The sequence below is a fragment of the Scardinius erythrophthalmus genome (assembly GCF_964197995.2).
Source record: "Scardinius erythrophthalmus genome assembly, chromosome: 2".
In the NCBI taxonomy this organism is placed as follows: Eukaryota; Metazoa; Chordata; class Actinopteri; order Cypriniformes; family Leuciscidae; genus Scardinius; species Scardinius erythrophthalmus.
The window spans coordinates 24841372-24869177 of NC_138222.1; the positions used below are offsets into that span (position 1 = coordinate 24841372).

The 27806-nt window shown below is 38.5% G+C and overlaps 1 protein-coding gene across 2 annotated transcripts in view; it reads left to right on the forward strand.

The window, feature by feature from the left end:
* The window catches only part of adam19a (ADAM metallopeptidase domain 19a), a 103221-nt gene that overhangs the window by 74530 nt on the left and 885 nt on the right, over positions 1 to 27806 (forward strand). For both annotated transcript variants that reach the window (XM_081348457.1, XM_081348458.1), the window contains 12 exons: positions 3593 to 3735; positions 8940 to 9117; positions 11116 to 11205; positions 11838 to 12033; positions 13757 to 13865; positions 14223 to 14427; positions 14598 to 14675; positions 17994 to 18102; positions 19182 to 19323; positions 22822 to 22915; positions 23721 to 23972; positions 24112 to 24293. In XM_081348457.1, the coding sequence (XP_081204583.1) occupies positions 3593 to 3735; positions 8940 to 9117; positions 11116 to 11205; positions 11838 to 12033; positions 13757 to 13865; positions 14223 to 14427; positions 14598 to 14675; positions 17994 to 18102; positions 19182 to 19323; positions 22822 to 22915; positions 23721 to 23972; positions 24112 to 24293 (1778 nt within the window). The remainder of the gene's footprint in view (positions 1 to 3592; positions 3736 to 8939; positions 9118 to 11115; positions 11206 to 11837; positions 12034 to 13756; positions 13866 to 14222; positions 14428 to 14597; positions 14676 to 17993; positions 18103 to 19181; positions 19324 to 22821; positions 22916 to 23720; positions 23973 to 24111; positions 24294 to 27806) is intronic.

The following is a 27806-nucleotide window of genomic DNA, read 5'->3' on the forward strand; positions in this document are numbered from 1 at the left end:
CATTTCAACCGTCTCCTGTGAGTCTCCACAGACCTTCCATTCTTCAGCACAATTGTCTCTCCCGGTTGAGTTCATGGATGAGTTAAGCAGTTTCCCTGCGGGCGAACCTAATTTCTCAAGATGAGGATGAGTTGTCAATCGCAGAATTAAAGGGTGAGTATTTGACCGATTTCACAGGCATTTGGTCCAGCGATGTCCACTTTTCTTTGAAGATGAAGGATGCTGAGAAAGGACACTTTTGCAACACCTCATCTTGCAAGGAGATTTTGTGGAGGATTTTTACCCAGCAGCAGCTGTAAAAAACAAACAAATAACAGACAGAGGTGATAAAATATTGCAGTGAGACCAGACCTCCAGCCTAAAGAGCAGGCCGCCCAGGACCCACACCCCGGCTGTCCGCCGCCAAAGTCCTTCCCCATTGGAGCCACCTGCTCTCCAAACAGCGCTGAGAACCCGAAATAGGATTCAATGGCTTAAAATCCTTAAGAAAGCATGATTATCAGGTTCCTCAAGAGGTCCCAGGAGGTTAAGTCCTCCAAGGAAAAGGAGGGACTGCCTTAGTGTCCTGTAACCAGAGACTGGCTCCACACTGATGATCAGCAGCCTTAAGGGGAGACACGGCAGGCAAAAGTGTCTACCTAGTGTCTACCTTTTTTTTTTTCACTGGTCAATTTTGAGATTTTGGACTATTTGTCTTCAGTAACAATAATCAATGTCTTCTTTCAGACTTGTGGTGGAAAAAAGTCCAAAATACACATTTAGGTCTTTATTTTACTACACTTTGTCTATTTTCATCTGTAGATTTCTCCTAAATTCAACAAAAGTTGGCGTTCTAAAGGCCTGTTCACACCGGGACGAATTTCACGCGCGATATTCGCCGACGTTTAACACCTCGTGACTAAACAAAGGGCGCCAATGTGAGTGTGCACACCGACGCGAAAAACGCCACGCGTAAAAGCGTCATTTTTTAAAAAGCGCCTCGGGTTCCTTTTTTTGGTTTGACGCGCCGCGTCAAAAACTATCTGACCAATGAGATTGCCGCTTTTGCTCACGTGTCTGGAGCTTCTGAACTTACAGTAAAACACAACTTGGGGGCCCTCAAACACAAAACGGTCTTGCCGAGCACACATACGTAACGGCGAAGAAGATATACGCCGAGTAGCGTCTACACTGCCGGGAAGAAATATGACGAGGAAGATGCAAGGCAAGATGAATGTAGAGCTGCTGGTCTCGTTGGTGTCGGAACATAAAGAACTATGACAAACTCGACAGCGACTACAAAAATCTTGATAAAAGAGAACTGTTATGGAGTGGTATTAAGCGCCATCTAATGTCAGGGAATGAATTTGCATGTTCACTCGGCTCATCGTCAGCGAAAATGGCTTGGGTGTGAACACAAAAAACGCGTTGAAAAACGCTGGCGGATAACGCGCGCCGATATTCGTCCTGGTGTGTACGGCCCTTTAATCAACATGCTGCTCCGCGATCGCTGTCTGCACCCTGTCATCAAATATACCGTTGGAAAGCTCTCTCTCTCTCCTGTACAATGTTATCGGATCCAAATATGGTCATTTCCTTTTTATCAGCAACCAATCGTGAAAGTCCAATGGGGCATTTAACTCTAAAAGCGAAATCTCATTGGCTGGTGTCAATTTCTGACAACGTGATTCATTCAGATGCTTCACGTGATGTGCTCTGACATTTCCAGAGAGTGAAATATATGTAAATTAGACAATTTTTTATGAGATAATACCTAATTTGCATATTTAAACATAATTTTTTTTATTTATGAGATTTTTCTTAATGTCAGTAATCAACTGGGGAAGTTTCATGCTGATATCTATTAGTTTTTTTGTTTTGTTTTTCTATTCACCTGGGGTGTCTCCCCTTAAGCCTGGTCAGTGCATAGGTCATAGACCTTTGTAAAAATCCAGGTTTCCACACCTTATTCCCTCCTGGGACCTTTCTGTAGACTCCCTGTTGAGCCCCTAGAGTCAGTTGGGTTAAATACCCTCTCATTAAAGACAGCCCTCCTGACCTTGCTCACTTCCATCAACAGGGTTGAGAACCTGCAGGCGTTCTCTGTCAGCGAAACGTGCCTAGACTTCGCTCTGGTATATTCTGATGTAATCCAGAGACCCCAGCTGGGCTATGTGCCCAAAGATCCCACTGCCTCTTTTAGGGACCAAGTGATGAACTTGCAAGCGCTTTCTTGGGATAAGGCATACCCATACCCAACCCACTCCCGCCCTGTCACCAGTCCCCAACGCTAACTTAATGCAGGTCTCTGCAGCTGTACGTTTTTTTCGTTTGTTTTTTTTAAGAGAAAAGGTCAAGAAACCACTGAAGCGACATATTCCCACTGAATATACGGTCCTTACTGCCCCATCGTGGTACGGGGGTATCGTGGTAAGTTTCTTTGCGTGGGGTGTTGGGAAGGTTACAACTTTGCGAGAACACTTGTTACCTGGCATGTAGTAGCTTGCTAGCTCCATAGGGACTTCTAGTGTCAGTACATCAACTCAATGTTGAAGTGACTGACAGATAGTTTCCGTTTCCTGATGGAGGGAACGAGACGTTGTGTCCCTCCTGCCACAACACCGAACAACCTGCTGAAATGGCCGGGACAGTCTCGGCTCCACAGCACAAACCTGAATGAGTACCTTATTTTATACCCTATGTCCGAGGTGTCAGAGGTTGTTTGGGGCTCCCAAGTGCAACCCCTAGGGTCAGTACTTCGACACAATGTCTCGTTCCCTCCATCAGGAAACGGAGGTTACAATAGTAACTAAGACATTTTAAACAAATTAACAGATTTTTTTTCTAAAAAACAAAAACAAAAACAAAATGTTACAGTGTGGGAGTATAGACTCACTGTTGGAATTCATGTGTGGTCTTGTCCATGACTAGGGTTTGAGAAAGCATCCCTTATCTTAAACGGGCTCCTGCATGTCCCTCAAATTTTTTTGAACCAGTATGACAATGACAGTGTGGTTCCTGGGAAAGAAATTGGATATAGAAAATCATTTGTAATACAACTGTGTGTGATATTCACCGTTTTTGTTATGGTGGAGATATTAACAGTGGCGTCTGTAAAAATCAACACTGCATACCCTTTGCAGAGACATCTCTTTGTCCCTGCTTTTTCTAGAAATATGTGTGACTGTGTGTGCATTTCTGTTTGTGTCACGGTATGAAGATAAAAGAAAGGCTATTCTGTTTGCCCTTAGCCAAGGTACTTAAATTACCACCTGCAGGTCAAAAAAACAACATTCTTTACAATTTATGGCATCATTGTAACATAACAAAGATGCCTTTTGAGATCAGTGATGTCCTCTGGGCTTCTACTGCCATTTACCTACTGTGGCACAGCAACGATGGAAGCCTGTGGGCTACAAATAGCCTTTATGTCCAATTTAAAGCATAAAATACAATTAATCTATTGCATGGCAGTGAGAATGGCAAATACTCTAATCCTGTACAGTATATGAATTCATCATTTTAGATAGACTCTTAAACCAGTGCTTGAACAGCTACTTCATTTATTGTGATGTTTGTTATAGCTGGTAGATGAAATTATCTTTTCTTCCAGGACCATTCTGAATTACCCATTGGGGCGGCTGCCACCATGGCACATGAGATCGGCCACAACTTTGGCATGAGTCACGACCATGAGGGCTGTTGCGTGGAAGCCACTGCTAATCAGGGCGGATGTGTTATGGCGGCAGCTACAGGGTAAAGACTGAAACTCTTATACATTTGCATTGCATTAATGCCTTTAGCAGATGCTTCCTTTTATAAATAACCTATAATGCAGATCACAAATCATGGTACTGTAATTACAGAAAGCATGCTAATAACACAAAGGACCCTGGAGCTCTTGCTAATAATTTTAACTTCTAATTGTGTCACTACTGAACTAATACATAGACAAGATGCTACTGTACAAGTACATACTTAGTTGCTAATTATGAGTCTCTAAGGATGAGTCAAGCAATATCAGTCTCCACTTCAGATTTCACACCTTTACGCCTCACTGACCGTCTGATGTATACTACCATCGAAAAGTTTGGAGACATTCATATTTTTTATGCTCTATTTAATTTTTTTTTTTTCTATTTATCCTGAAAAAAAGTGTCTATATGAACTTTAAAGTGTAAACATTCTTTAAATATTTTTCTCAAATAAATGTACAGTAGTGTACAGTATATTGCACAAAAAAACTGTGCTGGCTGAAATCACAGTTACAATGATGTTTGGCTCGTTTGGCTTGCTGGGATATAACTTCAGCTACACAGGCTTTTAGAAAATCTGCTAGGAAACCTTTTTTGTGTGTGATACCTAAGAAATTAGCAAGTAAACAAGATACCATGTGCATCAAGTTTGATATGGCGACAAAAACAGGAAAACTGAAATAAGTGCATTGTATAAGTTTTCAAACCGTAAACTCAGTATTTAGTCAAAGAACTTTTACAGCCTGTCTTTTTGGGTATGATGTGACAACAAGCTTAGCACATTTGCATTTGGCGATTTTCTGCCATCCTTTTCCTCAGATCCTATGCTCTGTCAGGTTGGATGGGGACTGTCGGTGAACAGACATTTTCAGGTTTCTCCAGAGATGTTCTATTGGGTTCAAGCCCAGGCTCTGGCAGGGCCACTCAAGAACATTCACAGAGTTGTCTAAAAGGCACTCTTGCTTTGTCTAAGCTGTGTGCTTATACACTGTAAAAACTAAAGGAGCCTCAAGTATCCTGTTGGATACTCAAGGAACTTCAAAATGTAATTTTGGTGCCTCAAAGCTCTTTTTCCTATAGTAGGGTTACTGGAGGAGCATTGACAATCTTTGAGGTTCTTGCTGGAACTTATGGGATCCTTTAAGCACTTTGTATTTACTTCAGAGGTTCTGGAGTCACCTTTTCATTACCATGAGACCCTGAAGTGCTTTGGGGGAAAATAGAGGAACTTGAATGCGATAAAAGGGTTATTGGAAGATCTTTTAACATTTAAGTGGTTCCTGGAAGATCTCTTATGTTAAAGCCAGCATCTGGAGGAACCCAATGGTTCAGTGAGGCCAGAATTAGATTATTATTCTATTATTATTATTATTATCCTATTATTATAATTATTATAGGCTACTTAAGTTTGATTCAGTATACATACCCAGGTGAAAAAGACGTACTATTAAATGTATTAAAAATGTACTTGAGTGTGTTTTTAGTAGACCTACAATAAAAATATACTTTAATGCATTTTTAATACATTTAACAGTAACCTAGTCTTTTTCACTTGGGTAGCTTACATATATTTAGTATAGGCCTATTTTATTAAGTCATTTAAACCTTAAACAACAACACTAAATAATAATAATATTATATAGGAGAAGCAGGAGGAGAGAAGTTTTATTCAGTCACGAAACTGCTGCTAGCCTATTCCTCTGCTGTCGTCGCTTCAGTGATGCTCGCACTGCTCGCGCGCAACAAAGCTCAGCTGATCGACGTCATCGGTTTGAAAGTAACGGCTCCTCTCATCAAAGCTTCCGCCGTTTGTTCGGCTCTCCATTACAAGGTTTGTAAACTCGCCAAATAAATATACAGAGTCTACTCACTATATATTTAAACACACATATATATAAACTAAATTTATTATACATTACTACGTTTTTACAGTGTTTACCACTCGTTTATTGCACAGTATCTGGTTTTAGCCGCGATGCTAACTAACTTACGTTGATCTAATGAACAAATGGAAATGATTGACTTATTGTCTTAGATTGATTTAGTCATTCAATTCAACATATTTTGTACAACTGTGTCTTCAAATTGCTGATATAGCCTAACTAATTTAGAAAATTCTCTGATTCTTGGCGTTTGTTATGAATAACAAAAACAGGTTATAGTTTGCTCTGTTTTTGTTTAGCCTAACTTTACTACAGGTGTCCTCATTCTCTCAAATACCATTTTAAAGCCATTTACTGGTCAATAAATATTATGTTGTGAATAATCAGCTTTGTTCTTTTGTTTCCCCAGAACAACCATTACATTTCTAAAATAATCTGAACATTTCAGTGGCAACATTGAATTACAGTAAGTTACCTGCACCACATGCAGTACTTTATTACTATGAACTTTCTCTGTGTGAAATTGTATTGTTTGACTGTGTACTTGTGTTTTTTAATCAGTTACTCTCTGAAAATATTTTCTCATGATCTCAAATCTCATTCATGTTACTCAGAAAAATAATATCACAGGTTTGATTCACAAAAAATGCTATAGACATTTTAACTCTGAATTATAACTTCAAGTTTAGTCTTTTTCAACAAAAAAAAAATAAAAAAAAGGAAAAAGCTATTAGGCTTCAGAAGACTTGCAACACAACCCATAACACATGAGTTGTGAACTCATTGATTATTTTTAGGATCTTTTCTGGGACATTTTTGGAGCTTAACCATTTTTACATAAATTGTTGCATTGAATTGAACTAGACAAGTGTGCATAAGAATGGTTTCATGAATGATTTACACATTTGTTTTCTTCTTGTGTTTCATGCAGTGAAACTGAATGGTGACTGGGGTTGCATTATGCCTGAGATCTGCTTTTGGGTTCCACAGACAGAAAGTCAAACAGGTTTGGACCGTCACAAGGCTGAGGAAATTATTTCAATTTCACAACTATCACTTTAATAACATTACTAACAGTAAATTTTGTACTTTGCAGGGATCTCAGTAAGCTGAAATACAAGTGTGAACAAGAATAAAAATCCTCCTGTAGACCTGAAAATCATTGAAGTGTCTGGACCATCCACCAGAACAGAGGAAAAACAAACGGAAAACGATGCTGTACCTTTTCACTTTTCTAACTCGTTAAGTACCTCACACCAACTTGGTCCCATAGTGACATTTTTGACCACAAACGAAATTGCTGATCGTGTGGATTCTTAATGACTGGAATTCACCAGTGAACATTCACAGAACAACAGATAATTTTACTGCACCTTAACTCTGTTTCCGGGTCGAAGCCTCTACTTCCTCTATCTTGTTTCATGAGAATACTCAACAACCATTTATGAACACTGTTGATTCAAGTCACACATTTAAGATTTTCAAAAGCCATAGTGTACATTACAGTCTCCAGTCTAACGGCATCCCAGACTTAAACATTTTATGATTCAAAATAGCTGAATAACTAACAATCTGAGATTTCAGTATAGAGATAAAGGTTACAGCACAATGAGTGTATAGCACTGTTGTTTGTTTTTAGCATCTGATAGAGCTTTTGGACTTGGAAACAGTGATGTCAGACTTACCATCGGACTGAAACACAAATGTTTTAAAGTTAAGTATGATGGACATTTTTAATTTGTTCAAATGTAATTTTATTTACATTGATTTATTTCGTGGAACATATGTGTTTCCATGCATTTTGTTGAGATGTCTTTTCTTGTTTATCTATTGTATGGTTGATTATTCATGTTGCTTATGTATTATACTATTTTTTTGTGTATTCATTGATATTAATCTGTAGTTAGCTTTTTTCCCCATGTGCATGGAAGTGTATGTATAAAAATGAATATCAAATATGTAATAAACAATTCTTATTTTGTATTTGGTTCAATTTGTTTATTATAATAGATGTCAAAGGTAACCATAGTAACAACATGAAATTAAATATTTAAAAAAAATGAAATTTGGTTCCTGGAGGCACCCAAAGTGGTTCCACACAGTGCCTAATATAAGAGTTCCTCAGGAAACTTGTGTGGTTCCTCAGAGAACCGGCCCTTTTTAAAGGGTGCCTAGAGGATCTACAGACGGTTCCGCCGGTGTGGCAAAGTGAAGAACCCCAAAAGGTTCCTCCAGGCACCTTTTATTTTTACAGTGTATAGGGTCAATTTCCTGTTGAAAGGTGAACATTCTGCCCATTCCAAGGTTCTGAATACTCTTTTAGACGAACTCTATATTTTACTGCCACCATACTGTTTGTCCTTTTGTAAATTTCTCCCATTTCCATATATGATCATGGAGCTCAACCAGACAGACCATCAGATTCTTGATCACCACTCTAACCAAGGCCCTTCTCCATCCATTGCTCAGTTTGACCAGGAGGCCAGCTCTAGGAATTACAGAAAAACTGGTTGTTCCAAACTTCTTCCATTAAGGATTATGAAGGCTACATGCTGGGAACAGATTAATGTGAATTAGTTTTTATTTAAAGCAGTTTAACATAAGGCAGTAACGAAAAAGATGTGAAAAAAAATGAAGGGGTTTGAATACTTTCGCAAGCCACTGTAGAGACAGGAGGGAACAAAATATTGTCAGCACATCAGTGGTGCAATGTAATTGGAGAAATATTCTGAGAGATCTAGTATAAATAGAGAACAGCAAGGGGCCCAAGCACTGAGCCCTGTGGAATCCCAATGTTGAAGGTACAGCAGTTTCCAGCTCACTGGGTAAGAGCTAAGTAAGACATAAACCAGAAAAAAAGTAAAATAACTTTTTTTCTGAAAAAAAAAAAAAGATAATGCTAGTATGAGATCAAAACTGGCTGACATAAGCACATCACTCGTGGCAAGGATAGTAGTTTCAGTAGAGTAAATTGTTTGCCCACTGGTTCTCATGCCCCTGCAGTAGGAAAGGTAAGGAAAAAAGATCAGCGGAGATTACTTAGAGGAGGAAAGGGTTTTTGACTTGTCCAAGGCATAAAGTTGAAAAAGATTTCGGAAAACCTAACTATTTATCTCTCCACTTTAAATCAAAACCTTTCATTCTAATCATGTTACTTGATTCATTACCAATATTGGTGAACTGCACTGACCTCAATGTCTATGGCTGACTGTTGTTTATGTACATCGGAAGTTTTCCTGCTTATTTTCATTAGTGCACCTTTTGTTTTCAAACATTTGTATGCTCAAAAATGATATATATCCCTTTCTAAAATGGTCTGCAGGCACCCGTTTCCAAAAGTTTTCAGCCGCTGTAGCAAAAAAGACTTGGACAACTATTTCCAGAAGGGTGGAGGAATGTGCCTGTTCAACATGCCCAACATGAAGGATCTGGTCGGGGGCAAGAGGTGTGGAAACGGCTTTGTAGAGGAAGGGGAGGAGTGTGACTGTGGAGAACCAGAGGTGATTTGTGCCTAAATTAATTATTGAATGGAATGACTTATTGATTTAGAGAATATTGAAGGATGAGGGTATGAAATACATGTAAAACATAAAAATTTAAGGAAGAGGGTATGAAATCCATGTAATAAATACAAATTTTATAGTTAATATGGATTAACTTTAATTATGTCTATTTTTTATGCATGTTTTATTTATTCATGGAATGCTTAGTATATATACAATGTATTATTTTATAATGACAAGCTTTGCCTAACCAGAAAAAGTTTTATTTTACCACATGGTAGGTAGACACTTAGATGTTAGTAAAACTACAGCGGAAAAATTGTGCCGTAACATAGAGTAACAGATGAAAGCCTATAACGTTTTTATGTTTGCTCGCATGTCATGTGTAGAGAGAGTCACCTTGATTTTGACAAACTGTAAACTTGGCCCTCGAAATCTGATTGGTGGATTGGAATGTTGTTCCAGGAACAACAAAGATGATGATCCAGGTTGTGTGTTGTACGTGTGAAATAATGTAATGTTCACCGTGTAGAGAGAGAAAGAGGAGCTTTCCACCTTGTTGCAAAGCCATGTTTGACAGGCTGTCAGTACGCATATAATGGCTGGATGATTTACCATCTGGTGTAGGTAGACTGAGGTAGCGTCTGTAACTCCTAGTCAATACATAAACACCTGGACTACTGTTCTGAATTTTACCTGCCGCCAATACCACATTCAGTGAAACAATACTTTCACCCCACAGTAAAAGCTAGTTTGAGGCACTAAACTGAGAGCTGTTATCATACACCTTTGTTGTAACCGTTTAAATCCAAACCATAATCTGCTGGCCCTCTCTACTTCCATGAATACATTAAAATAGATTTGACAGTGCAGGCCTGTCATGTATGTCTTTTTTTCATTATAGTCACCAGATCACACCATTTATTTATTTATAGTGTGATAATCATAGCTGTCAGTCGCACTTGATGCTCTGAAACCTTATCAAGCAGAATAGAGGTTGATGTGTGTGCTTTTATGTGACTGAGAAATTATATGCATACAATTTTTTAACAAAACAGTGAAAGGGTTTTAAAACTTGGTAAAGGCACTGCATAAGTGTGTGTGTGTGTGTGTGTGTGTGTGTGTGTGTGTGTGTGTGTGTGTGTGTGTGTGTGTGTGTGTGTGTGTGTGTGTGTGTGTGTGTGTGTGTGTGTGTGTGTGTGTGTGTGTGTGTGTGACAGAGCTTATATGTGTTGTGACCGTTTCCTCTTCATTGAACACCCTAAAAACACCACACACACTTCCTCCCCTTCCTCTATTCATTTTCAGCTGTACGGTATAATTATTGTCCGTCAGACTGCTCCACGCTGTATATATCAGTGTCATACATGTCAAACATTTTAATATGCATCTGACATCCTGTGCAGTTTCTCTTCTCCATTTATTATTTTCCACACTTTAATCATAGCATACAAGCTGGCACCGTGTGTGTGTGTATATATACATATTTATATATGAAGAGTTCAGAAGCCTCTAAGTGCCATCTGGAAATTTCTTCTAGAATGATCATTTTTATCAAGCTCGTATATTAAAGTTCAGTAATTTCACTTAAATGGCAATGAAAATTGCTTATTACTTGTCATTTAAGTGAAATTACTGAACTTAAATATACAAGCTTGATAAAAATGATCATTCTAGAAGAAATTTTCAGATGTCACTTAGAGGCTTTTGCATCTGAACTCTTCATATATAGTACCGGCCTTTCTGAATGGGCTGAGGCTGCTGGGATTTAGTGAGTTTGAAGTGAACGTATTTGATGAATGTATACTATGTGCGGAGAGCATTCACTCAATATTAGAGGCTTTTAGAGGCTTTTGCATCAGAGGTCTATATATATATATATATATTTTCAGTGTGTGTTTTCACAACTTTCTCCAAGTGGTTGACCATGTAAGTTGAGAGCCATATGTTGATTTGCTTGGGTAGCGTTTTCTATCTGTTTTCTATCTCCCACAGGAGTGCACCAATGATTGCTGCAACCCCAGCAATTGCACTTTGAAGGTAGATGCACAGTGTGCCCACGGGGTCTGCTGTGAGGACTGCAAGGTGCCTAACTATTTATCTGTCTTTTTATCTATTTATTTATTTATTTATTTATTTATTTCTCTCCCACTCCTTCCTTCTCTCACTCCATCTCTGGTCTGACTTTCACTTAATGCATTTCATACAAGTGTTCAAGGTTTAGCGGGTTAGCCTGGCCCTATTAACCCCTGCTGGTAGAGGTCAGAACCACCATCCGGCAACAAAAAGCATCTTTCTCAATTGACGCCATAGCAAATTAGCTGTATATTCTGAAGAAATTACATTTTGGCAAGCAATATACGTACTGTATGTATTGAAACGACATTGAAACGTGCCAGGATGAAAAGCTGCAGTAAAAGTGCAGTAAGTGCAACAGTTTTTGATTTAGACAAATTCACCCTATAACCTGAAAACTTAGAGAAAACATTAATTGTTCTAAGGAGGCAAGGTATAGATTGGCCAGGGTCAGATTTACTTATTCATTACTTTTTGCTCAGAATAGTTTCTAGTGAAGGCCTTGACTGTGTTTCCTCTTTCTGAGATGTACCAGCTGCCACAGTTTCATATCCACTTTTCTTTCTGTAGTTTGCTCACCACCTGCTCTCTTTTACTTTCATCAAAGTCCTCAGTCTCCTTATCATGCACTCTGCCCACAGTTGAAGCAGGCCGGCACCATGTGCCGCGGACCAGCCGGAGCCTGTGATCTGCCGGAATATTGCACGGGAGGTTCGCCCTACTGCCCTTCTAACGTTTACATCCTGGACGGGTCATCATGTCAGCATGGTCATGCCTACTGCTATAATGGCATGTGTCTGACCCATGAACAGCAATGCCTGCAGCTGTGGGGTTACGGTAAGATTCATGCTGGCTGAGAGTGCCTTTAGTTTGCAAGGAAATTTTATTTGTAGCATCCAGTTCAAGAGTTATTATGTTTTCAAGGGATGAATCAGTTCAAATTAAGGCCCTGTTTACACTATTGTATTTTCGTTTTAAAACGGCGTTTTAGAATGAAAACGATCCTCGTCTATACTGGCGTTTCCACTGCGTTTCAGGAACAATCGCATGTCAAATGACGTAAGGTTGCCAACTGTCCCGTATTAGCTGGGACGTCCCTTAAATTGGGGCTAATAGATTTGTCCCATACTGTACATGACCTCCCTTGTCCTGTTTATTGACTGCTCTAACCAATGACTGATACAACAGCAACGGCAGCAGTGCTGATCACGACACTTGAGAATGATCACAGACACCTGTCGTCATTCAATCACAGCCCCCTCTCACACGCATCAGTATACGTTAAGTAAATGCACCAATTCCTCCACAAAAAAAACAAAAAAAATAGGGCAATGTGTGACACTTCGATTTGGCATGTGGAAATACGGATTAAACTGCAAACATGGATAAACCGGCAAAAAAGAAAAGACTGTTCATCAACAAAACATAATGTGAAGTAAAAAAGACATGGGTTAAGACCATCAGCGGTGACTCAGCAAAAGCCTTCTGTCCTTTATGTTGAAGGGAATTTTTAGTTGGGCATGGAGGTGAGAATGACTTGACTCAACATGCTTCCACAGAAATGCACAGGAAGACCACACTAGCTAAAGGGGCGAGCAATATCGGTGCATTCTTTGGAGCAACTACTGTGGAAACTGACTAAATGAATTGAAGCCTCGTACGTGTATCACACTGTCAACCATGGACTCCCTTATTTTCCTATAAAGAACCATGATTGTCCCTATTTTCCTTTCCAGAAGTTGGCAACCCAGGCGGCTCTAGGCTATGTTTCCCAAAAGCATTGTGAGGCTAAGTTGATCATAGAACAATAGCCACCAATGCTCTCTACGATCAACTAAGGCTTACAATGCTTTTTGGAAACGCAGCCCTGGTCAGTGGTCGTGTTACGGTAGCGTAATGTGGGCAGTCATGCCTTTGTTTTCAAAAGTCTCCGTTTTCGAGGGTTGAAAACACTGTAGCAAAAGTTAAGCGTGTAAACATGCAGGGCCTGAGATTGTTGTGAGATTTTGGTATAAAAACATGGAAATATGTTAACAACAATGTTACAATAAGAACAAAGTTTTTGAATCCCAACTGGCCTTTTCAGTCTTTAGTCAGCATCAGTGATCAAATACTGCTTGATGTTGATTATTTAGTGAGAGCTCATGGCATTTGGCTATACACCTCCAGTGTGTTCTGGGCTCATGTCCAGTCAGGCTCTTTGGCTGTCAAACTAACACACATCACAGCAGATGTACTTTGTCATTTGTGGGGCGAGGGGTTGTTGACATGTTTGATGTTCACTGCGTCTAAAAAGATATTATCATATTCACAATTTCTAATTGAGCAGTTATTGGATTATTGGATTATTTGTACACGGTGCATTGTAGAATGTATCATAAAAACTTTTGGTCACTTGAAACCTAAAACTTAATCTTGAATCTAATAATATTATCACTAATCAAATATTAGCTAGTGGCATGAAGCCAGCCAACCCATGTTCTCACTATGGGTCTGTTTGAGTCCCTGAATGTAATTGACATTTCTCCAAGGTAACGTAAGTTTAACTAAATTTGTCCAGGTGCGCAGCCGGCGCATGACGCCTGTTTTCAGGATGTGAACGCTGCGGGCAATGCCTTTGGAAACTGCGGCAAGGACAGTCATGGCAACTACATGAAGTGCGAGAAAAGGTGAAGTGCTATTTCAGTTTTTTGACCAGCCATATAAGCAATATATGGTTTCTTTCAAAGAACTTACTGACCTGAAGTGAAGTGGAATATGGTTTTTTTTTAAATAGCAATTTGGGCTACACTACAGCACTGCAGACTCAGCAGTTATGAACTTTTACAAACTTTTTCAAACAAGACTTTTTTTCGGATTATTCATCATTCTCATAACATAACAATGTGATTTTAAGATGAGTTTTTTTTTTTTTTTTATACAATTATCTAATTTCCCATGGCTGAATTTATGCTGAAATGGCTGTGAGCAAAGATACCTACAGTAATGATCTCTCATGATATCTCGCATATAAAATCTCCCAACAGTGATGCCAAATGCGGTAAGATACAGTGCCACAGTGCTGCCAAGAAACCAATGGGCACGAATGCTGTGTCCATAGACACCACCATCCGTACAGACGGCATTGAGGTAAAGTGCCGGGGCACCTATGTGTACAGCACCCAAGATGGACAGGGCGATCTTCCTGACCCGGGACTGGTCATGACAGGCACCAAGTGTGAAAAGGGCAAGGCAAGTTTTTTTTTTTTAAGCTGTATATTTAATATTTAACTGAGCAATTTATTAAACAAAATCTATACTATTAAATGGCCATTTGTGTCTCCACTTAATGTGTTAACAAAAGCATGTATTTTATGTTTTGCATTGAAGGGTCGATGTATTCTATTTTTACTTGCTTTCAGGTGTGCAAAGATCGCAGATGTCAAAATGCCTCTTTCACTGAGTTAGAAACCTGCATTGCCCGTTGCCATGGGCATGGGGTAAGGGATCATATATAGTTCTTTCTTCCGAATTCTGTGTTAGCCTGATGATGACCTACACTAAATCATCAATGTACATCTCGGGTTCAGCGTAGATCATGTAAATGGACACGGTTTTTCAAAAGCAGAGAGCATGTACAACGTTGAAATTGCACAAGACTTGATTCAGAGAATATATATTTTTTATGTTTAGATATTTATACATCTTTTTCTTGTCTTAAGCATACATAAAAAAATCTAGTAAATCTTCAGTTTATGTCTAAAATAATAAAATGTTGCAAATGGAATAAGAAAATTAAAGATATTTTATATTAGAAATATCTACATCTTTTAGGTAGGTACATCTTTTTTGTCTATTTTGCTTCATTCACTTATCTTGTTTTGAGCATGTTTAGATATTTGTACTAGAAAGTTTGCACTAAAAATACTTTTTTGCAGTGTAACAATATTCATTATTTAACATTTGATGCTAGCATTTTTTTATGAATCATACAAATATTTGTCCTAAATTATGGCTAAATAAAAGCTGTCTTAGTATTCCTTCTCACTCTGAGTTTCTCTTTAACCCAGACTGACTCATTGTGGATTTCACACTTCTAAATCCTTTAAACCGCCCTCTGGGTCGCTCATATCCTGACACATACTGCCTCTAATAAAAAACCAACGCTTTTCTTATATTAGCTGAGCTATAGCATTTGATTTGTGTATTTTCTGGTCAAATAGTCTTAAACAGCCTTCAAGCCGTATAAACTCAAATTCTGTCTTTCTTAATCCATTTGCCCTCCCTCTGTCTCTCTCTTTTGTCAGCTTTTCTTTTATATCTTGCTTATTTACCCAGTCGCTTTTCAAAAGGGCAGCCAAATACAACAGGTCTTTGAGGGGAGATTAGAGATTCAGAAAGTGCTTTTTTATTATTCATTTGCATTATCGTTTGATTCATATTGATTGAATGGTTTAGGGAAGTGTGGATGGAGAATAAAGTGAGTGATCTTGGTATTTGCACACAGCACATTTTCTTTCCTTTCCACTGTTCCTGTCTTGCCTCTGGGTTAGATTGAAGCGTGTAAAATATTCTGTGTTAAAAGAAATTCCATTAAGATGAAAGGCGGTATATTCTCTATTTGCCCTATACTCTTAAAAGACGTGACGAAAAACGATCCCTGCAATTGCAGCAATGAAAGTGAGGATAGGTAAATGGCAGCATATGATTAAACAATCTAAAACTTACTGAAGTTTATTACAAACTTACAAATATATATTAAGACCAAACTATTGTGAACAGTTGTTAGTGGTGTATAGCTCACTCAAAAATGGGTGGATTGTAATTGACAGGATTTTATAAAAGAGTAACCTGGGCATCCTTGTTTTCATCCTTGTGTAAAGTCATAAGGTTTAGACATGAAGGCGAGTGAATGATGAAAGGATTTCCTAGCCTAGAAATCTAGACGCACCCTAGCGGCAGCAAAATGTATTTTGCAGCCAGGGCAGTCTAGCAACTCTCCATAGACTTTCGAGCTGCAAAAACCTAAATTGGGTCAGGCCAATCACGTAGCGTATAGAGTAGGCGGGGCGGGCTTAACATATGACGACAGAGTTGCGACGGTTACCTGCTACTTGAAAACAAAGAATGATGGCTGCTGGAGAACAGTCTTTCTGTTAAGTCATTCTTAAAAAAAGGAAGATGTGTTCGTCGTTTTGCCGGCCAGATATGGCAAAAGTTGAATCTATCAACTAGCTCGGCTGTTGGGAAAACGCTCTGGTTGGTTGAAGCGCTGTCCTATTGCGTGCAGAGGGAATTTGAAAGACAGCCGTTTATCTCGCCCCTCGGATTGAGACGTGTCTATGGTGAGTTTCCAGACCTAACATCTTGATGTAGGTCTGGCTTGCCAGGCTAAGGATTTCCATGTAGGATGAACTATTCCTTTAAAAGTGATGTAAGATTTTTTATGTTGAAATACATTCTCTTAACCCAGTTTATTGTTCATTGACTACTATTAGTATGCAATTTTCTGTGTTTATCTCCCCCAAAAGTGTAAACATTAAGCCCCCCAGGCACCATCAAAACATTGAGAGTGGTCCGCTCAGATCCATCAGTCTCTTTCCATCTGAACCTATAGCGAGAGTTTGGGTCGTGGCTACTTTGTGTGGAGGGTGTTTAGCCCGGAGTGGGACCATGTCTGATGGGTTACATGGGAAAAGATAGTCAGCATCGGTTACAGAAGTGAGAGCCAAAATTTGCTGCATTTAGGCATTCAAAGTCATGAGCACGTCAAAGCGTATGTGGTATTGCAATGCTACTTGGTACAGTGGGCGCTTCAATACAACATTATCATGAACCCGTTCATAAAGACAAATGCACCAGTTTAGAATGTTTACTTTAATGTATCCAGTGTAGACAGCCTCAAACAGTTGTAGAACATCATGTCAAAAATGTGCTTGTGTTACATCAGGCAAGGCAGGTGAAGGTTGGATCTGACAGCAGCTGCATCGCAAATCGGAAGTAGACAATTTCATAATGCTTTGTCTGCAAATTACACTTTTATATGGATAACGTTTTCAAAACATTATCAAAACATTGCAATAGTGAGTGGGCGTTGATACTGTTTCCTATGCAGTGACGTTGGCCGTTTAGTGACAAGCTTTAAAGCAACCGCCCCTTAAAATGGATCATTTCAGATAGAGGGTCAGAATGAAGGTGAATTTTTTCAATTAACGTAAGTAAACCTCAAGGGACATATTAAAATAATAATAATAAAAAAAAACATGTCATAACCCCTTTAAATACACAGGACTTAATGACAAACTTAACCAGAACCAGGTGTGCAACGTAATTAGTCACCATGACAACAAATAAACAGCAGTTACATGGGAAACAGGAACAGAACACAGGAAAACAATGTGATACAAACTAAGAGTCCATGAAAACAGAACATGACAGCCTGACAGCCTGGTGCTGATACAGTATGTTATATGGGTTTGTTATAAGCGAGACGCTCGTGTTCGCTCTAGACAGTCTATATTAGTATTCCTAATACGTCTGACCTTTAGAAGTAGCCTAACTTTACCCGTTGAGACATCCTTCACTTCACCCGTGAGAGCTGTTTGAGATTTTTTAGATGTGGGAGGCATGACGTACGAATTGGGTGTTTGGAAGGTAGTTTGAAAATATGCTTTATTTTTGAAATTCCGCTAGGTGCCACTAGTGTCGCAGAAACTACACACTTTATCTTAAAAAAGGCATGGCAAAGTTACACCCAAACCTTCCAGGTAGAAATTCCCATTCGCCCTAATTCTTGTGTCATTTTGTTTTGCATGCAGTTGTGTAACAGCAATGGGAACTGCCACTGTAACCGTGGATGGGCTCCCCCCTTCTGTGAGAAACCAGGACTCGGGGGAAGTGTGGACAGTGGACCTGTGCAGCATGACAGTGAGTTCACCTTCAGCTTTCAGTGCCTCTCCTTATTTCTCTTCTATTCTTTACTCCATCTCATAGATAGATTTATCTGAGATTGTATCACTCGGGTGCTTTCTCCCTCTTTCTCACTTTCCCTTTCTTCCTCGCACCTCTTATCAGATGTCACCATGACCATTAATCTCTACCGTTCAGCTTTTCTTCCCAGAACTTTGGACAATGATATCTTTGCTGTGTTGAAACATTTCAAGAGCTTTTAAGAATTTCTGAATGCATTACTCATTTCATTTAATATATGACTGTATCTGCTACACTTCCTGCTCTTCTTTTTTAAAAAAGGATTTGAAACAGTATGAAATATGCTAAATATTTCAATCAGTAGTAATGCTGTCACTTAACCCGCTACCGTTCAAAAGTTTGGGGCCATTAAAACTTTTATTAAGCAAAGATATTAGGGATGCACCGCTACCAGTATCGGTATCAGCCCGATGCTGCACCACAGGGGGACTTTAAGATACTGTAAGATACTGTATATTTAAATAGAAAACAGCTATTTTAAATTGTAATAATATTTCACAAAATTTCTGTTTTACTGTATTTTTGATCAAATGAATGCAGCCTTGGACAGCATGAGAGACTTCTTTAAAAATCTTACAATCTTTTTTTTTTTGCATTTAAATATGTGTATAAATGGCTTATTTTTTGGCAATCTGGTAACATAATAAGTAAAGTTAAAATTTAAAATCACAGCTAATAATCCTTCATGTTCATAAGTCACACTGAAAATGGAACATCAAATTGCATTGCATTGCGGAAGAGAGAATTTACTGGTTGTGTGCTGCACATTTTAGAAATGCTGTAAGCCAGTTGGTTATTCTATTCATATGCTAGATGCTGCTTTAAAGTAGTATAGTAGAGACAGTGGTATGGTAGTTTGCTATTCTGGACATAGCCATAGAAATTATTATAGTAGAGTGAATGCAGTGCACACCAGATCTATTATTCAGAGTGGCAGATATATGGCAAGCACTTCTCATTGTGTTTGCTGTTGACCGTTGTCTAACAGTCATTGTATGTTCTATATCTGTCCTCAGGTCAGATGGGATTGGTTGTTGGGCTGCTCTTTGCTTTTCTAGTGCTTCTTCCTGCTGTACTTATTGCCTTCTACTGCATCAGGATAAAAAGCTCCTACTACCACAAGTGGAGAACACAGAGAGAGAAGAGCAAAGCCAGCAGGTATTACTGTTGAAACACACACACACACACACACACACACACACACACACACACACACTTATACAGTGTAATTACAAAATGGGTTCATAGAAGTTCAAATGGATTAATAACAGAAAGCTAAAAATATATTTTATGCAGTAAGTACTCAGACCCTGTATCAAGCTCAATCTGTACTATTTCTTTTGATCATCTTTAGAATTTAGTCCCATTATACAAATTCATTTGATTGGACATGATTTTAGAAAGATAAACCTGTTTGTGTTTGCACCGCACAGCAGAGAAAAACCTCCAAAAATGTCTGAAGTTTTAAAAGAACTTAGTTCTTTGAAATTGCATCCATAAAAAACATGCCTGGTCATTCAAGGTTGCTAGAGGTGGCCTTCGGTGTCATCAGATGGAAGAAGTTTTGAGCCATTCATCCTGCAACTGGCTGTTTAGGTAAATTGGGTATTTGGTTCCAGGAGGGACCCATTGAATTCACGCTGTGAGTGAGAGAATGACTGAACCGAAGTGAGCAATTTCGATGGCATTGACTAGTACCACCTGTGGCATGCTGAGTGATTCTTCATGCAGATTTGTGGAGTGACTGATTCCTAGAGTTCTTGTTTATTAAATTCCTAGAAATAAAAGCGATAACAGCATAGTCTAAAATTCTTTCAAGCTCATTCATCTTATTCAAGGATATTTCTCTCAGATAAAAAAAACCTGCCTCCACTTGTGGAGCCCTGTGATTGTGTGGCTGTTCCAATATCTAATATCAAAATGTCTTCTTCAGGTGAGTAGGCACTTTCCTCGGGAGACATTCCATTAAATCATGTTTTGCTTTGATTGAAGCAAGACTTGAATTGCTTTTTTTAGATCAGCTATTGATGTTACGCCCAAATAAGTGAAGAAAAAACAATCGTACGCTACTCTATTTGGATGACAGAAATAGACATTTAAAAGAATATTTAGAATGAACACTTTGATTTTAACTACAAAAATGGAACATAGTAGAAAATAAAAACAATTCTATGGAATGTACTTAGCCTTTACTTTGGGGTCAGTATAAATGGGCTCTCAAGCTAAGTTTGATGGGAAATGGGATCAAAACACTTTCCGTCCTCTCTGATAGAAATCATTCTTTTGGGAATCTTCTTTTTAAGCAATATAGATGTCATGGCTGGAGTTCTTTTCTGGAACTGCAGTTCAAAATTTAGTTGGAAAACCATCCATTCCCGAGGCTTTGCCACTCTTCAGCTGATAAATGCCATTATAATAGAAGCCATATTTCTTCAGCAGATATTGGTTTTTCAAGAATGTCCTCATCATTCCTATATCCAATATCTAAATTCCTCTGTTCAAGAAGCTGCTCATACCACTGACTTGTTAGATTATACATTTGGGGGGAAAAGGTGAATTGGTCAATCTTTCTTTGATCCGTAACGCATTTCTTCTCTCAAACCAAGCTGCCAAATCCACTTTGAAGAGAATTTCTTGCTTTATGTATATATTTTTTTTTCTTTTTCTGAATACGGTGGTCATGTATTTCTGCTCTGTTGAAGACAAGAACCCCTTCTACTCATTCACACAATTAAGAATAATATCTGGCCCCTTGTATAATATTTCCTCAATGGTTCTCCCTGCCCTTATCTATAGCCAAGTTTTTTTTTTGTTGTTCTTTGTTTTCCTTTCTTTTTTTTATCGATTTCAAACACTACCAGTCTATGTTTCAATGCTTTCAAACGATTGTTTTGTGACCTGCTTATAACAGTAGCTGCTTTACAGAGGCAGTGCTAGAGAACCCTGTCTTTCATCTCAGCCAGCTAAAAATCTGTGATTAGTTCAGCTGTCAGCATCCTTTGAAATCTAATTATGTGATCTCTCTTCACATTTGCTGTAGTGAGATAACTGAGGATACTTCACTCTGAATTTTCCCCTTACCAGTCGTTAAAAACAGAGTTATTCACATTAGGTGCAGTATTATGCTTTCTTCTAGTCAGTGGTTTTGCTTGGCACGGAGCGATTCCCAGCACTTTCTGCTCATCTGAACTTTCTCAGTTCCAGTTAATTCACTCTGGGCTCTCTCATTGCCAGTGAAAAAAAAAAAAAAAGTTGTCAGCAAATAAAGGGTTAGTTTAGAAAATTCTGTCATCATTTACTCATCCTCATGTTATTCCAAACCTGTATGTCAGTGGTCACCAAAACTGTTTAGTTACCAACATTCTTCAAAATATCTTCTTTAATGTTCCACAGAGTGAGGAAAGATTTGAAGTCATGATTTGAAACGATATGAGGATGAATAAATGATTTTTGGGTGAACTCTCCCTTTAAGTTAATTCATGTAAGACTTGAAATTCCATCTCTCCTGCTGCTCTAAATGGACATGGTTAAATCAGTTTCACATCTGTGTCAGTTAAGAAAAAACAAAAAACAGAGGTCTAACACTTCCGCAACTTTTACTAAGCTTCTAATATGGCATACTGAATGTTAGCTGATGATGGAACAGGCACGATTGCAGTTCATTATGTATTTTTGGGAACTAATCTAAATTCAGAAAGAATAATTGTTTGTGCATACTCAATGTTGGAAAGCATTTTTTTCTTATATTCTAATTTTCTTGTGTAATTTTTGATTAAGTCATCATTCTTACTTTAAGAACTGATCATTTAACCTGATAAAGAACTGCTTGTAAGAATTAAATAATGCGTAACAGCACAAAGCACCATAAGCATATTTGACTACTACCATGAGCCACAGTATGTGCAGCTGCAGTGAAACATAATGCTGAGGGAGTTATTCTCAGCAACAGGCTTTAGGATTGGCAGGCAACACGACAGAGGTTGAATAGAGCCAAAAATAGAGTGATCCTTGAAGAAATCCTGCACACAACCTCTATCAAGAGAAAAGATTCTTCATTCAGTGTCAGAATGGCCTGGAGCACAAAGCCAAGATGATACTGGAATGGCTTTAGGACAAATAATGTCCTTGAGAATCCCAGCTAAAACGCCACCATAGAAACACTGTGGACAAAGTCAAACCTTTCACAACCAAGCTGACAAGTTTGAGGGGATCTGCAAGGACAAATATGAGAAAGCATCCAGGTGTGCAAAGCTGAGAGAATCACACCTAAGAACACCTCCTGCTGTCATCACTGCCACACGGCCCTGAATACTAATGCCAATATTAGATTTCAGATTTTTTTCATACATGCATAATAATTCACATGTTCACTTTGTCCTTTTGGTATACTGTCAAATGCATTAAATAATTCAGTCCTGACAAATTCTCTCCAAGGGGTCTGAATGCTTTCTGATGTCACTGTAGAAACATGTAGAGAATCTATTTTTATATAACATGCATATAAAATGATGGTACATTGTTTTTTGTTTTTTTGTTTTTTTTAATTAAGTCAGTCTTGTGCTGTAACAAACAGAAAACACATTTTTGTTATACATACTGTTCTGAATCAATTTCCTTTAAATCTTCCATAAACTTTTTTTTTATATGTGATCTCAGACATGAGGACTCCATCGAAAATGAGAAGAATGGACACTTAAACCATGCTTTCCATTTGAAGGTGGTGGGACCATCCAGAAATGCTAACCTTAAGGTATGGACACTTTAATTTCTTGTTATAGATGAGGTCACATTCATTTATAATCTTTAATGAGAATTATTACATTAATATGTACTGTATACTACCATTCAAAAGTTTGGGGTTAGTAAGATTTTTTTAAATGTTTTTTAAAAGAAGTATCTTATGCTCACTGAGGCTACAGTAAAAATAGTAATATTGTGAAATATCAATTTTAATGAACTGTTTTCTATTTAAATATAAAATGTCATTTATTCCTTTGATGGCAAATCGACGAATTTTCAGCATCATTACTCCAGTCTTCAGTGTGACGTGATCCTTCAGAAATCATTCTAATATGATGATTTGGTGCTCAAGTAACTTATTATTATCAGTGTTGAAAACAAAGTACATTTTGTTTTCAGGATTCTTTGATGAATAGCATTTATATATATATATATATATATATATATATATATATATATATATATATATATATATATATATATATATATATATATATATATATACATACATACAGTAACATTATAAATGTTTTTACTGTCACTTGATCAATGTAATGCATCCTTGCTATTATTAGTATTCACTTGTAAAAAAAAAAGTTTGGTATGGTTATTATGAAAAGTATAATAAAGCATTATTTAGAGATAACAGCCGTATAAAGATGCAATATCTGTTTAAAATGCCTTTTATGACCCCGATGACCTCTGATATTTGATATTTTGTGATGGGGTTTATGTTTTAATAATGACAATTTAATATATTAAAATTTTCAAATCATATCACCATTAACCCGCCACTTTCCTTTTTTCCTCTCAAGCTACCTCACACCAGTAAGGAGGTGCTTCCTCTGAGGCCAAACCCAGCCTCCAACGGTACTCAGCCAGTCAATATTGTCCGTCCTCTCCGACCTGCTCCGTCGCCATCCCTGAGCAGCGTCAAAGGACCTCGACCTCCTCCGCCTATCAGCAAGCCGCCCAACTCACCCAGCACACCAAAATCTGTAGCCTCACCTCAGAAACTCAGTCCTCCCAAGAAGCCTCTGCCCCTCAACCCTACACGTACACCTCTGGTGAGAGTTCAGGGTCCTCAAATTCTTTGGTTTGATCAAAATCACTGTGGGAGCCAAAGTGGGTCGCAATCTCATCTTATAAATCCTAAACGAAGCACACCTCAATTTCTTATTGACTTCTCTTTCCTTTCTCATACAGATGGTATCAGAAAAACAGTCTAGACCTCCGTCCACACCCCCACATAGGCCTCTTCCGCTCAGCCCTTCTCGTGGAGCACAGCCCAAACCCTCCGGTGGGGGGCTCATGGTGATGATGCCCCCTGCAATCAGCCCCAAGCCTGTGGGAAAGGTCACTGCCGTTCCCCCTTTGAAAGCATTCCGGTAAGTAAACACATCAAAAGTTCTTCAAGTGAGGACGAGAACATTTGAAGGGCTTAAATTGGCATGAAATGGAAGTTGCGATAGACTTTTCCTCCCTGTTGTGACGCATAACCGAGTGAAATGGCTTCTCGAAAACATGAGAAGCATTTATGAACCCCTTGTCCAACAACAGACAACATTTAATAACATGCATTTACTTCAAACTCACTTCATAACGACAGTTGAGCATCCTTCTGTGAGATGGTGTGCCTTCTTACACAGAATAAGGCAGTCATGTTTAATCAAAGCGTTTCAATCTTCTGTTTATTCAGCTACAGTGATAGGGATTTCCTGGAATGATGTGCATTATTGTACTTCTGCGGCGGGGCATATTTATCGTGTTTGAATGAGAGCGCCCTCTGGCGTTCAAATGGGGCAGTATTTACTACCAATCAGCCGCACTCCACCGACAAGCTGCGCGTAAAATAATCGCAGCCTTTGCCAAATCGTGTGCGGTTTTATTGCGATTAATCGTTCAGCCCTAAAATAATGATGTGCAAAGATAATTCATTTACACTAAATACTGCAATATTTGGTCACACTTTAGTTTTTAGTTTTAGTTTAAGGTAGTTTAAGGTAAAACTAGAGAATTGGACCCTAAAGTGTTTCCCTATATTAAAAAAGAATGTTCAATTAGATTTTATGGTGACTTTATCATTAAAATATAGCTGCATGCAGAGATTGCGGGCCACTCCTACTGGTGGCTTTAAAAAAAAAACTCACGGCGGCCACATATATTTAAGCGGGTAAATTTCAAAGTCTGTTGTATGTGTCTCTCTTTATGCTGACTGCTGGTGGCGCTATGACCGTGCACTAAAATATTTACATCTATGTGATCAGCCTCCATGACCAAACCAACTACACCAATTTGATCTAAATCAGACAATGATCTTAGAAGATATCAGACTCTTCCTGTTTCCCTTTTTTGTCATTAATTTAATCCCTCACCTTGGCAATGCCGTTCGAGATTTCCGGAATCTGTTTGCAATTTACCATCCTCAATAGCTACATATGCACCCAAATAATCCATTAGAAAGAGTACTGATGGCTTAATCGGATTGAAACACAATCCTGTTCCTGGAGATCTGAACTCTAGGTACCCGCAGAGTTCCGATCCAGTCCTGATCCAACACACCAAGTGCTCCTGAAGATCTTAATTAGCTGGTTCAGTTGTGTTTGATAAGGTTTGCAGGAAGGTTGATCCCCAGGAGCAGGATTGGGCATCCCTGTCGCAGTCGATACGATTGAGCTGGTATATTTGGTCAGATTGAATTAGACTGGACCTGAAATAATCCGATCAATAGGAAAAAACTAAGGATGTAGACACTTGAATATGATTATTCAATCAGATTAAAATACCTGTTGTCTTGCCATTGTGTTGAACAAGTTGATGATCACATGACTCCCCCTAGGTCAGGGATGGGCAAACTCGGTCCTGGAGAGCCTCTGTCCTGCAGAATTTTGCTCTAAATCAAACACACCTGAACCAGCTAATCAATGTCTTCAGGATTTCTGGGCTGCATCCGAAATCACATACCAGCCTACTATATAATAGGTTGAAAAACAGTATGTAACAAAAGAAGTGTGCAAATTCATGGTAGTCATAAAAGAGTTGGCAAAAATTACCCTGATCACTTACTTCTTCCGGTGGCAGTGACTTGACGTAACTGACGCTGAAGGTCACATGATAATGACAACATGGCGGATGTAGTACATCTACAGTAGATGACATTCATACTACACACACTCATACTATATAGAACATACTTTTTTAGTGGCCGTAAAGTAATTGCTTATTCAAAGTAAGTACCTGTTCAAGAGAGTATGAGATTTCGGACACAGCCCTAAAAAAGCTACAGGCAAGTAAATTTTATCAGGGTTATCAGCAAAACTCTGCAGGATAGTTACCCTCCAGGACAGGGTTTGCCCATCCCTGCCCTAAGAGGAGTATTATATGTTCACTGCATTTCCTTTTCACAAAATTCCAAAATGACCACTTTCCTGTTGGGCGGAGCTAATGAATGTCAGTGCAGAACTTGTTCTGGTCAATGAAAACAATATACTGAGTTTCATAGATGTACACATACATGTATGTACGGTACATGAACCAAGTTTATAGACTACATTAAGGATGCACTACCTGCGGCATATCTTTTCCACTCGCCATTTGTGACTCATTTTCTAAGCAAAATATGTAAATTGTGACACCATTAGCAGTTGATTGAACAGTTACTCTCCAGTAAGAAAGGCAGTCCTAATTAGTGAGAGTCTTGTCTATCCTAATTATGTGATGCTTTGTTTTTCTTTGCCAAACCAGACGGATCAGAGGCATTGTTAGATTCAAATACGGGGGGGGGGGGGATGGGGGGGGGGATGAGTCGTGCAGTTTGGATATTTTATGGGATTCTTTTCACCTCCCTACCTACTCTTGAGCGCAGTAAATAGGACTGAATTTTTTACTACACATCAAACGTTTGGATGGGTTTTTACTCATTTATATACAGTAGTAGGTTTTATTGGGAATTACACATGCCCCATTGGAATCTCCTAAGCAGCGACATTTTCAAGTTTACATCTTCTTTTCTCTCCTCGAGTCTCCATACCAATGCTAGTGCACTATTAGTTCTCAAAAGCAGCCGTCTAGCTCTTATTTTCAGAAATGACTGCACCTACATACATCCAGGCCTCAGTTCTGCTTGTCTCCAGCACTACATGCTCCTCCAATCTAAGAACAACCGGATCTCACAGACTTTCAGCTTGTGAAGATAAATCTTTTCGCAGCTTCCCAGTGGCTGCGGAAGCTTAGCACTATGTTGTGATAAAAAGACGCATTCATTTTCAACACATAACGGTGAGACTCTGAGGAATCTAATGTGTATACTGAAAACTGCATTTCATTTTGACAGGCTCAACAGGGTATCATATTTAAATCATGTTTTTTTACACAAAAAGAAAGGCATAGTTGGTTTGAAATGATGGTCAACCTGGGAAAGGCCTTCAGTTAACAGTGCAAAGTCTTTATATTGAAGGATCTTGTGAGAAATACGAGCACTGAATAGCATTCCCGCTTTTACAGAAATTTTAATCCTGTAAATCCTGACATATGAAATAATAGTCAGAATAGTCCGTTTATCGAACCTTTAAACACAATTATTTTATGTTTTGTATGTTTAATATATAATGCTTTTATGGCCCATATAGTACAAAATATGTGAATATGGAGCACATACTTAAGGAGGGAAAAAAAAGAACATTTTATTCAATGGAACTGAGCGGTTTGGTGCAAATTCTGTTATTTATATGGCCAAAAACATTAAATTCTGATTGCTTACTATGTAAATCACATTGTGTGTGCGTGCGTGCCTGCATGCGTGCGTGTATACAGTATATACAGTATATATATACAAAAGACACATGTACCACGGCTGGAAGGTGGATGTTAGAATTATAATAAAAGGCTTTTTACTTTTCAAA